A 12,330-nucleotide genomic window follows, 5' to 3' on the forward strand; every position below is an offset into this window, starting at 1 on the left:
TTTGCTTCTAGTTTAAAATACCTGATCATCTCAAATTCATGCAGGCAAGTTCAAATTCAAATTTTATTTGTCACATACACATATGGCATAGTGAAATCCTTTATACCTCTGTCCAACATAGAAGTAAAAACATAGTAAAATAAAAATAAGGTATAAAAGGGTTTATTAAAGTATAACTATAAAATGTAATACATACATATATATATATATATATATATATATATATATATATATATATATATATATATATATATATATATATATATATATATATATATATATATATATATATATATATATATATATATACTAGAAAAAAAATTTATACACATTAATTAGAAGGGATGGAATTATTATTAGACAGACATTGGAGAAGAATTACAGATAAAAATGACCCAGTTTGAACTGTCCATGTGCTGCTATTAAAGTGTTTAAAGGGACTGTGCTGTGCTAGTCAAAGTTCATACTGAATTCGATACATACAATTAAAAATGAAACAAAACATAGAAGACAACCCACCTGATAATCTTCTGGGACCTGGGAAGGGTATCGTGCCTCACGACCAAACATCATATAAAAAGGAGATAACTTTGTTGTCATCTGTTTTTTGGTCCTTAGTCCAAACATAACAGCATCAAGGTGTTAATTTTTTAGAGACCAATTTGCTAAAAGCCCTTAATTAACATTAAAATAGTTTTAGCAGAATATATATATAAATACCTGTGTATTCTTTACTTGGTTTCTAACAATCCTTACAAACGCCATTATAGTTCTGCAATAAACACAATAAATTTTTATATAGGTGGATGTAAAACAAATTAAGGATCTTTGTGTTAAAATTGATGCATAAATTTAATACCTCTGTATGGTTCCATTCATCCTTTCGACTAGACCGTTGGTCTGGGTATGATAGGGTGAGCACAAACTCCTTTTGATGGCAAGAATTTTGGACACATTTTGGTTGATCTGATTATAAAACAAAATTATTATTTAATTATTGTTAATATAGGTAAATATTTTTCAAAGTACGTTTGAGCACTGTAAGGTACAGTGAGGAAAATAAGTATTTGAGGGTCAGACTTCTAGCTGATAGCTGTATCATACAAATAAATAGTTTAAAAATCATTTATTGTGATATCTTTATTTTTTTATTTAGGATTATGTCTCTCACAGTGGACATGCACCTACGATGACAATTTCAGACCCCTCCATGATTTCTAAGTGGAAGAACTTGCAAAATAGCAGGGTGCTCAAATACTTATTTTCCTCACTGTATGTTACAGCTTGGATTTACCTGATTAACAAACTCCCTCCCTTGGTCTGTGAGTATGCGTTTTGGTGCCTCAAACTGATTAAAAAACTTGATAATACAGTTTGTGACCTCCTCTGCAGACTTACTCCTGAGTGGATAAGCCTGTGGCTATTTGGTTAAGTAATCAATTATTACGCATATATATTAATTGCCACTGTCTGTGCAATCAATATGGGTTGTGTGACCTTGCAAAAAATATGATAAAAATTACAATTTGATAAAAATATTTAGTAAATTATGTAAGTATTCTATTACATACATGTGCAATTAAATATAACGTGTTCTGGGTGTCAGGGATGGATGGATGGATGGATGAATAGATGGATAGACAGACAGATAGATAGATTACCTGTATAGGTGTAATTTTGACCTCTTCTTTAATTGATGCTTTAGTGGCCTGACATGCCACACATTCAGCCACCTGTTTAAAAAGAAATTATCAGTAAGCATCAAAAGAAAAGAAAGATTTTATTCAATTTGTTAACTTTGATCAGTGTCATTACCCATTTGTCAAGATCCTCGGACATCCCTGGCCAGTAAAACCTTTTGGATATGGCACCTTTGGTTTTTTTTGTCCACAATGTGCACCAATGCTGCTAGCGTGAAACTCTATAAAGCATTTATTTGCATCCTCTGCACCACAGACAATCTTTATTCTCAGTTCACGGGCAGTTCCTTTGTATCTTCTGTAGTAGAGCTGACTATATAAATGATATAATAACAATACAATACCTATTAATTAAAGAATCAAGAATTACAATTATACAGTACAAATAGAGAAAACTAGATATCTGTACATCAGGTCCGTTGTCAAACAATGCAAAACAAATTGTGTAAAAAATAAAGCTTAGCATAACATTAAATTATAAAAATGACAGACCTCTCTTAAATGATCCTAATGGAATATAATAATATATAGCTACATTTTACGTTGCAAAAGAGTTTTAAAAATAACAATATTGATTTATCACATGGTCTTATGTCAAAATACCTTCAATGTCAAAAATAGCAAAAAATTTGACTTCTGGTCCTTGGATAATCCCAGAGGATACCCACCGCCTGTTTTGTAGGTTACACTAGCACTATAAATTGTAGGATCCATAATCTACAGACTAAAAAGCACAAATAAATAAATAAGGGTTGGCTGTCAACAGGGTTTTTTTTTTGTATAGATTTCTATATCTTGTTTTACTAATTGATAATATGATGGTAAAAAAAATCTAAAAGTGTAATATCTAAAAATGTTTAAATCGAAAGGTAACAAAAGTGTAACAATTCAATGTTTTCACTCTTGATGTAGACTAGAAAGGACCTTTAAACATTACAACATATTAATGTGATTTATTCATTATTCATTATTCAACCCAGCTATTATGGATGCACAAGCAAGTGCACTCTTAGTGCCTGGCCCAAGCTTGGGTAAATGGGGAGAGTTGCGTTAGGAAGGGCATCCAGCATAAAAACATGTGCCAAATCAAATATGCGGATCACAAATGAGAATTTCATACCGGATCGGTCAAGGCCCGGGTTAACAACGACCGCCACAGGTATCGTTAGCCGACAGGGTACCGGTGGAAATTGGGCTACTGTTGGCCGAAGGAGGAGAAGGAGAGGAGGAAGACGTCTACAGAGACGGCAGGGAAAGGAGCAGTGGAGGAGAGTGGAGGTTCGGGTTGGTACTTTAAATGTTGGTACTATGACAGGTAAAGGGAGAGAGATAGCTGATATGATGGAGAGGAGAAAGGTAGATATGCTGTGTGTTCAGGAGACCAAGTGGAAAGGGAGTAAGGCCAGGAACATTGGAGGTGGATTTAAACTGTTTTATCATGGTGTGGATGGAAAGAGAAATGGTGTAGGGGTGATTCTGAAGGAAGAGTACAGTAAGAGTGTAGTGGAGGTGAAGAGAGTTTCTGATAGGGTGATGATCGTGAAGGTGCAAGTTGAAGGGATGATGATAAATTTCATCAGTGCCAATGCTCCACAAGTTAGCTGTGAGATGGAGGAGAAGGAAAAATTCTGGAGTGAATTAGATGAAGTGGTAGATGGTGTACCTAGGAAAGAACGGTTGGTGATTGGGGCAGACTTTAATGGGCATGTAGATGAAGGGAACAGAGGTGATGAGGAGGTGATGGGTAGGTATGGTTTTAAGGAGAGGAATGTGGAAGGGCAGATGGTGGTAGATTTTGCTAAAAGGATGGAAATGGCAGTGTTGAACACTAATTTTAAGAAGAAGGAGGATCATAGGGTGACGTATAAGAGTGGAGGAAGGTGCACACAGGTGGACTATGTGCTATGCAGGAGATGCAACCTGAAGGAGATTGGAGACTGTAAGGTGTTGGCAGGGGACAGTGTAGCTAGACAGCATCGGATGGTGGTCTGTAGGCGAAGAAGAAGAGAAGGAGAGTGAGGACTGAAAGAAGAATAAGATGGATGAAGGAGGAAGAGTGTAGTGTGAGGTTCAGGGAAGAGGTCAGACAGAGGTTCGGTGGTGTTGAAGAGGTGTTGGATGATTGGGCAACTACTGCAGGAGTGATGAGGGAGGCAGCTAGAAAAGTACTTGGTGTGACATCTGGAAATAGAAAGCAAGACAAGGAGACATGGTGGTGGAATGAAGAAGTGCAGGAGAGCATAAGGAGTAAGAGGTTGGCAAAACATAAGTGGGATAGACAGAGTGATGAGAAAAGTAGGCAGGAGTACAAGAAGATGCGGCAGCAGGTAAAGAGGGATGTGGCGAAAGCCAAGGAAAAGGCATATGAGGAGCTGTATGAGAGGTTGGACACTAAGGAAGGAGAAAAAGATTTATACCGTTTGGCCAGGCAGAGGGACAGAGCTGGGAAGGATGTACTGCAAGTTAAAGCAATAAAGGATGGAGTGGGAAATGTGTTGACTAGTGAGGAGAGTGTGTCGAGAAGGTGGAGGGAGTATTTTGAGCAGCTGATGAATGAGGAAAATCAGAAAGAGAGAAGGTTGGATGATGTGGAGTTGGTGAAGCAGGATGTAGATAGGATTAGTAAGGAGGAAGTGAGAGCAGCGATTAAGAGGATGAAGAGTTGAAAGTTGGTTGGACCAGATGACATAACGGTAGAAGAGTGGAGATGTTTAGGAGAGATGGCAGTGGAGTTTTTGACCAGGTTGTTTAACAGGATTTTGGAAGGTGAGAAGATGCCTGAGGAATGGAGAAGAAGTGTGCTGGTACCGATCTTTAAGCATAAAGGAGATGTGCAGTCTTGCAGTAACTACAGGGGAATTAAGTTGATCAGTCACACCATGAAGTTATGGGAAAGAGTAGTGGAAGCCAGGCTGAGAGAAGAGGTGACCATCTGTGAGCAACAGTATGGTTTCATGCCGAGGAAGAGCACCACAGATGCCTTATTTGCTTTGAGGATGTTGATGGAGAAGTATAGAGAAGGACAGAAGGAATTGCATTGTGTATTTGTGGATTTAGAGAAAGCGTACGACAGAGTGCCAAGAGAGGAGTTGTGGTATTGTATGAGGAAGTCAGGTGTGTCAGAGAAGTATGTGAGGGTGGTGCGGGACATGTATGAGGACAGTGTGACGGCAGTGAAGTGTGCAGTAGGTACGACAGACTGGTTCAGGGTGAAGGTTGGACTGCATCAAGGATCGCCCTGAGCCCTTTCCTGTTTGCAGTGGTGATGGACAGGTTGACGGACGAGGTCAGACAGGAGTCTCCCTGGACTATGATGTTTGCGGATGATGGCGACGTCTCGCCCCCGAGCTCCTCCGTCGGCGGCGTCTTGCTCTTGGTCACCCCTGAAGGCAACGTCTCGCTCCCGTGCTCCCTTGAAGGCGACGTCTCGCCCCTGAGCTCCTCGGCCGGCGACGTTTCGCTTCCGAGCTCCCCGAAGGGCCACGTCTCGCCCCAGAGCTCCCCGGAGGGCCACGTCTCGCCCCCCTGAAGGCGACGTCTCGCCCCGAGCTCCCCTGAAGGCGACGTCTCGTTCCCCTGAAGGGGACGTCTTGCTCCCGAGCTCCACTGAAGACGACATCTTGCTCACGAGCTCCCCTGACGGCGACGTCTCGCTCCCAAGCGCCTCCGTCGGCGACGTCTCTTCTAAAGGCTCCTCCGATGGTGGCGTCTCGCCTCTGAACTCCTCCGGAGGTGACGTCTCGCTCCTAAGCTCCTCCGACGAAGACGTCTCAGCCTCAAGTCTCCCAAAAGATAAAGCCACAGCTCCTGGACCGTCTGAAAACGAAGACACTGGCTACGCTTCTCCTCAAAGCGCACCTCAGACTTACGTAATCAAAGGACTGTTGTGTGCGTGTGTGAGCGTGCGCGTCTGCACGTGTGTGTGTGTGTGTGTGTGCTTGTGTGTATCTCTCTCCCTCACTCTGTTTATTAAAACCCGAACGAGCTGTACTCCGGCTTCCGCCTCCTGTTTTGCTCGCACCCTGACACATACATTGTTCTTCTTGTTTGTTTTCCATCTGCATGGTATTAAAATAAAGCTTTTTCATCATAATCACCTTTACATGCATCTTATTTTAATGCGGCTAAGAAAACCAAAGCCAGTTTTTTTGGGATGCTTATCTTTGTTGTCACTGTTATATCTTTATTTCAAAGGTTATTTAAGTTCATAACAGCACTCTGCAAAAAAACAGTCACTAACTACGGTTAGTGACAATAAGAAATGATCGTTCAATAACATAATAATGTAACAAAAGATTCGTAAGCAAATGAAATGGGTTTACGTCGATAAAAATGGCCAATGATGGGTAAAGCTTATTAACAAGCTATAAACACATGCAGTCGCTGATCTTCGGTAATCACGTTATCTATATGGGTTGTGGTGGAAAAAACGTGAGAACACCAGCTGTAAGGCAGGGGGAAGGAACCCTGGGTGGGATGGCAGTCCGTTACAGGGGGCAGGGGCAAATAAATGCTGGTTATTTCCAGGGACACTGGGAATTAAGACTTGAATTGGTGCTCCTGTGCAGCTCTGGAGGACAAGACAGCATTATTACTCGAGTGTAAAGTGTGCTTCTGGGTTCCCCCTGACTCTGGATGCAGTTCCCTGTGGTCCAGATGGACTGAATGAAAGGTGAGCATGTCCTGGGGCTTTTATTTTTAACCGATAACACTCTCCAGCGTTTCTCTTTTCGCCCATTGAAGATGCGAAAGAGCAAATTGTGACAGATTGACTACTACCATCTGAGGCAAGTGGACCGACATTGGCGGCTTGGTTGCGGCCTCTTTGACTCGGGTCGCCTTTGTTATCCCGGGACAGTGCAATGTTCTGAGGGAAACTGTCAGCCATCCAGGCTTCACGCGGCTCCATTCAGATGCCTAGCCATGTTGTTCCAGCGGGTTAGCAAGCCTAACTGCTAAAAAAAAGCCTTTGTTCATGACTAGAAGATTATCGATAATGTTAGCTTCGAGCCGGAGGAGGAATGAGAAATGGAGCTGCTGTGTCCCGTCCGTGCAGCAGCATCGCCATGACTCTCAGCACGTCCAGCTCCATAACTGTCATGGCGCTGCATTATGGACAAGAGCTTTCCACCCGTAAAGAATAGATGCTTGAAAGACATTTAGCTTTCCATACTAGTTTTGTGTATATCCATTATTCGAGTTTGCATTGTGTTATTGTGTTTGATCAACATGAAAACCGTTGCTTGTATTGTGTTTCTTTCATGAACACGGGTTATTTTCCCAATGAAAAATAACCCAATGAATGTCATTTAACAATAACTATAGGAATGTCTGTAGTGAGTTTTGCCTGGTGACTCTCCAATCACAAACTCCATAGAGTTATTTATCAGTTGTTTTATTGTGATGATAAACGGCAGGTTTGCGTTGTTTGTTTATTTATGAGGTTTTTTTTGCATTTGCTTGTTTCTTTATCTATCTGTTTATTTTTCCTATCCTGTTGCAGGTCACCATGAAGCAGTGTAAACCCCCGCAGCAGCAGAATCAATAGAGCGAGGAAAACCTGAAGTTGGAGGCGGAAACAGTTATTGAAATGATTATCTTGTTGTTATGGGGAAGTAATTTAGGGTGGTTGTTTTATGATGCCTTTTTCCATTGTAAAAAATTAGTATTTTACACTTTGTATTCTTCTTCGAGGATAAACGTTGATTACAGCGAGTTACACAGAAATCGGTTCATGCGTGCGCCTAGTAGGGCTTCAGCGCTGCAAACTGAGATTATCTAACTCGTATTCATGTTATTTCACTTCTTCTTTACAGTCTGAATTTTCTGAAAGGTCCATGTCTTCCTCACCCATGGACTCGGAAGAGACCAGCATAAGTACATGCAACGCAGAGAACCAGGTACCAGCAGCGGAGCAAAAAGAGACTGTGAAAAACACACCTGCTGCCAAAGACAGCCAAAGCATTTCTCCTGCCTCCATTTTGCCTCAGAGGAAAGCCTCATCCTCTTCGGAGCCTACAAAAGGAAGCCAAAGTGAGGATGCTGCCTCTTCAGGCACGTCCGGCCTCAACCAGACGCACTTTGTGTGTCTTCCTCTGTTGTCTGAGAGACTAAAGTTGGTGTGGGTGCGCTCTGAGCAGACTAATGAGCTGGACGCTGTTTCTGAGCTAGTAGAAGCATTTAATTCTGTTCCCTTCCCCACAGAGCAGGAGGCCAGTGCTCTGGCACACAGATGCTCCCTGTCCCCCAAGCGCGTCAAAGTGTGGTTTATGATGGAGCGCATCCGATATGGAATCAGCTGGGCAGACGACGACATCCAGCAAACACAGCTTAAGCTGCGGCATCTGTTTGGAGAGGAGGGGGAGGAAGAAGAATAGGATTATTTAGCACATGAAGAAAGGACACCAGAGACCCCGCACCAGGGTGTTAAACAGGTGCCTGTATTAGACGTCTATACGGGTTATGCACACTACACACCACAACCAGTTTTCTCCCAGGATGATACCAATGACTACAACAGCAGGCAAAACAGACAGAGATTGATCTGGCACTGCATTCTTTGTATCTCTCATTTATGGTTATTGTTTGTAATGTTTCATGTTAAGATTGTGGTTCTTGTTTTCTCATCTAGTCTTCAGTCTGCATCATAGTCAGTCTGTGTCTAGTCTTCAGTCTGTGTCCTTGTGTACAGTCCTTGTTAGTTTTGAGTATTTCTGTGTTTCATGTTAATTTGTGGTGTTTGTTGTTATGGTGTTTGATGTAGCAACTTGGTCATTGGATGAAGGTTGTCTCGTTTCATTTAGTCCTGTATTGCATATGGTTGGAATGAGAATAAAAGCCTTCTTCTCTGGACTTGTTTCTTTGTCTTTTCTTTTGTTTGTGATTAAATAATATATCTGTACTTGCATCTAAGTTCCTTTATTTGTCAAATCACATATATTTGATTTATTTGGTATTCATCTGTTTAAAGAGAAATTTTTTAAAGTACTAAGCATATTACATTTTTGGAAAAATACTTGTTATTTTAAATGCTTGTGATTTTGCTTTATTAGAGATATTTTTGCCTCAGTCCCTGTTTTTCTGATGTGGTTTAATGTATTTTTGTTCAATAGATGATTGAACCATCCATTTTCCTGTTTTGGCCAATAAAAGCAAAAAACATAATAGTTATTAAAGTATCACTGTGACTGTAAAACTGTTTATTACATTTTTATACACAGTACAGACCAAAAGTTTGGACACACCTTCCCATTCAAAGAGTTTTCTTTATTTTCATGACTATGAAAATTGTAGATTCACACTGAAGGCATCAAAACTATGAATTAACACACGTGGAATTATATATGGAATTATATACATAACAAAAAAGTGTGAAACAACTGAAAAATGTCTAGGTATTCTAGGTTCTTCAAAGTAGCCACCTTTTGCTTTGATTACTGCTTTGCACACTCTTGGCATTCTCTTGATGAGCTTCAAGAGGTAGTCACCTGTAATGGTCTTCCAACAGTCTTGAAGGAGTTCCCCGAGAGATGCTTGGCAATTTTTCCCCCTTTTGCCTTCACTCTGCAGTCCAGCTCACCCCTAAACCATCTCGATTGGGTTCAGGTCCGGTGACTGTGGAGGCCAGGTCATCTGGCGCAGCACCCCATCACTCTCCTTCTTGGTCAAATAGCCCTTGATGCCTTCAGTGTGACTCTACAATTTTCATAGTCATGAAAATAAAGAAAACTCTTTGAATGAGAAGGTGTGTCCAAACTTTTGGTCTGTACTGTATATAAAACAAAAAACATGTATTTATCTGTGTAAAAAAACACAAATATTTGTTTGATGATCTGAATCATTAAAGTGTGACAAATGTGTAAAAAAAAATACATTTGACAAATGCCAAATACTTTCTAACTAAACCACTTATATTATTGGAAAATATTCCAAAAAAATTAGTACATATGAAAGAATATTTATTCTCAAAATTAAATGCACTAATGTTGACCTTTCATAGCATTTTAAGTGAAAATGAGTAAAACTTTCAATAAACTTAACTAAATAGAAAAAAAAAACACAGATTTTAAATAATCAGAAACAGTAGACAGTCAGGCCCAGTTGAGGTCACCCACTAAAAGAACTTCCTTAAGATTTAGTCTTGATAGTTGTTAAGTTATTGAAATTAAAGTTTTAGAAGAGACCGAAGGGGGTCTGTTACAACCAACCACGGTCACATTTTGAGATCTTGATGTTCAAGGCTAAGAATTTAAACTGTTTACTGAGTGATGATGTAGCTATCAGTCTGGTATTACATTTATTTCTTATATAAATTGCAATGCCACCACCTATCATCAGTATCTCGAATATTTTCTGTTTAGACCACCAGAGGGCACCCCTTGTTGTACCTGTCTCTGACTATTTGCTTCAGGCCTCCACAGCACACCCTGGTGCTTTATTTAGAATTTCATATTTTGTTGTTACTTCCAGTTCCACACCAGTTTTGTTTGACTCATTTGCAACATTCTTTAAACTTCTTGTATTCTGTGTTAAGTAATTATCTATCTTACCTAACCAGTCCTTAAAGTACATATGTAACTGAGTTAAAATAATAATAGCTAAATTCAGAGAAATTGGGAGAACTCGCCATTGGTTGTTGCACAGCTTGCAGTTGGGTTCATTATACTGGGGGCGATGCAACGTAATCGGCAACAGTCTCATATACAGTCTAAACATTTTCATTATATTTAATCCTTAGCTAAATATAAAACTAATGGTCATGCGCACATCAGTATACCGTAATTTTTGTTACACTTTATAATAATAGTAAAGGTGAAATAGTGGAACACTTATTTTGGTCATGTTATTACCAGTGGCGGCTGGTGAAAATTTTCTTAAGTGGGGCTGTGGCACACTGCCACAGCAAACAATTTCAGCAAGCGCTGCAATATGATTTATTGAAATGCAGAGACTGTTTAAGAACATCTGGTCACATGTCTATTCGTTAAAGCATCTCTGAACAGTTAATTTACAAGTCGCAGTTAAATTCTGGATACTTCCATGACTCTGAGGATAACCATGTACAACCATGGAACTGAACCATGTTCAGTTTTTCTGCCAAAGTTCTCTTCTTAAACGGGCATTGGAGTAGAGATTTTACAGCGTTTTCGTGTCCGGAACTAATTACACCCGAGTCCGAAGATTTTGCCAAAATTTTCATTACAATTGAGAAATGTTATATTTGGGTATTTTGACTCAGACCCCACAAAAGAAAATTTGTTTTATTATAAATGTAATTATTTTCTTAAGCAAAGTTTACCTGTCTTTGTGGTCTATTTAAGAGATATAGAACATTATATTAATTTGATTTTGATATCTACTGATAAAGCTATGAAGACTCTTAAAATGTCTACTGTACTAAAAGTTTTTGTGTAAGGAATTTTATGTAAAACAATGGTCCTTTTTTTATTTAAATTATTTATTGATTTATTTTGTATTGTTTGTTTTGTTTTTTTACTGTAGTATGTTTGTTGTTGTCTTTCAAGTATTACTACTGTTGATATTTTGTATTTTGTACTGATTTGTATGTTCTTTTCAGCATAAAAATAAAATAAAATAAACTGTTAAGGGTTGGAGTAGGTGAAGACTTTCATAAAATAAAAAATAGGTCGATTTATATATATATATATATATATATATATATATATATATATATATATATATATATATATATATATATATATAAATAACTCTAACCCAGCGTGCACCAATCATCATTTTAAAAACCTGGAAATGCAAAATTGGCCTATCAGAGCAAAGTTGGCCAAATGGCGCAATTATAATTTGCAATGCTTCATGGGATTGTAGTTTTATTTACCCAGTTAGCCGTGACACACACACACACACACACACACACACACACAGTCTCTTATTGCCTTAATGACAAATTTTCAAATATTTGTATTTCAAATCAAATATTTTACATGTTGTAATTCAAGTTGTAGCTGGTTGTTATGATTCAAGGCTTATAACGCTTTAAGCAACAAATCCCCAACGAGGAAAAGTGAATGAAAATACTCCAGGAAGTGTCTGTTGAAAAAGTGGGCGGACGCGGTGTTGCTCGGAAACAGCCGCTCGCGCTGAACCCGGGAAAACCAGCAGAGTTGGAAGTAAGAACATACATATATATCAATAAACAAATATTATATTCTTCTTAGATTTATCCACGGTCACATGTGGACTTAATGATCAATCGATGCATTCACGTGCTATCGGTGTCGTTTGATGCAAACGGGGGTGAAATAAAAAAAATACACCTGTACGTGTCTGAATAAATGGACGACGGCAAAAAAAATTTAAATGAAACCAGCATGCACTTAAACGAGTGCTTCTCTTTGCTTCTCTTTTTCTGGTATTTCATTTTCATTATAGTCTATTAAAACTTTTTAATAATTTGTATTTTTTTTAGGAGGAAGAACAAAAGGCTTCAGTAAAGACACAGTATAGAAAAGGTTTGTAAGTACAATGATAGGAGCAATTCCAGAAGGAGCAGAAACATGGACATTTAAGGGTCATAGTTCGAGTAAATCTTGTTTCTGACCAGAAACATGGACGTTCAAGTGTTATACATAGTGTGAAACTTGTTAATGAC

General features: G+C 39.1%; 1 protein-coding gene across 2 annotated transcripts in view; it reads left to right on the forward strand.

Moving 5' to 3' along the window:
- The window catches only part of LOC124387284 (homeobox and leucine zipper protein Homez-like), a 107,551-nt gene extending 99,346 nt beyond the window's left edge, over positions 1-8,205 (forward strand). For both annotated transcript variants that reach the window (XM_046851525.1, XM_046851526.1), the window contains one exon: positions 7,517-8,205. In XM_046851525.1, the coding sequence (XP_046707481.1) occupies positions 7,517-8,077 (561 nt within the window). In that variant the 3' untranslated portion in view covers positions 8,078-8,205. The remainder of the gene's footprint in view (positions 1-7,516) is intronic.
- The last annotated feature ends 4,125 nt before the right edge of the window (positions 8,206-12,330 follow it).

Source organism: Silurus meridionalis, chromosome 6 (genome assembly GCF_014805685.1).
Source record: "Silurus meridionalis isolate SWU-2019-XX chromosome 6, ASM1480568v1, whole genome shotgun sequence".
NCBI lineage: Eukaryota > Metazoa > Chordata > Actinopteri > Siluriformes > Siluridae > Silurus > Silurus meridionalis.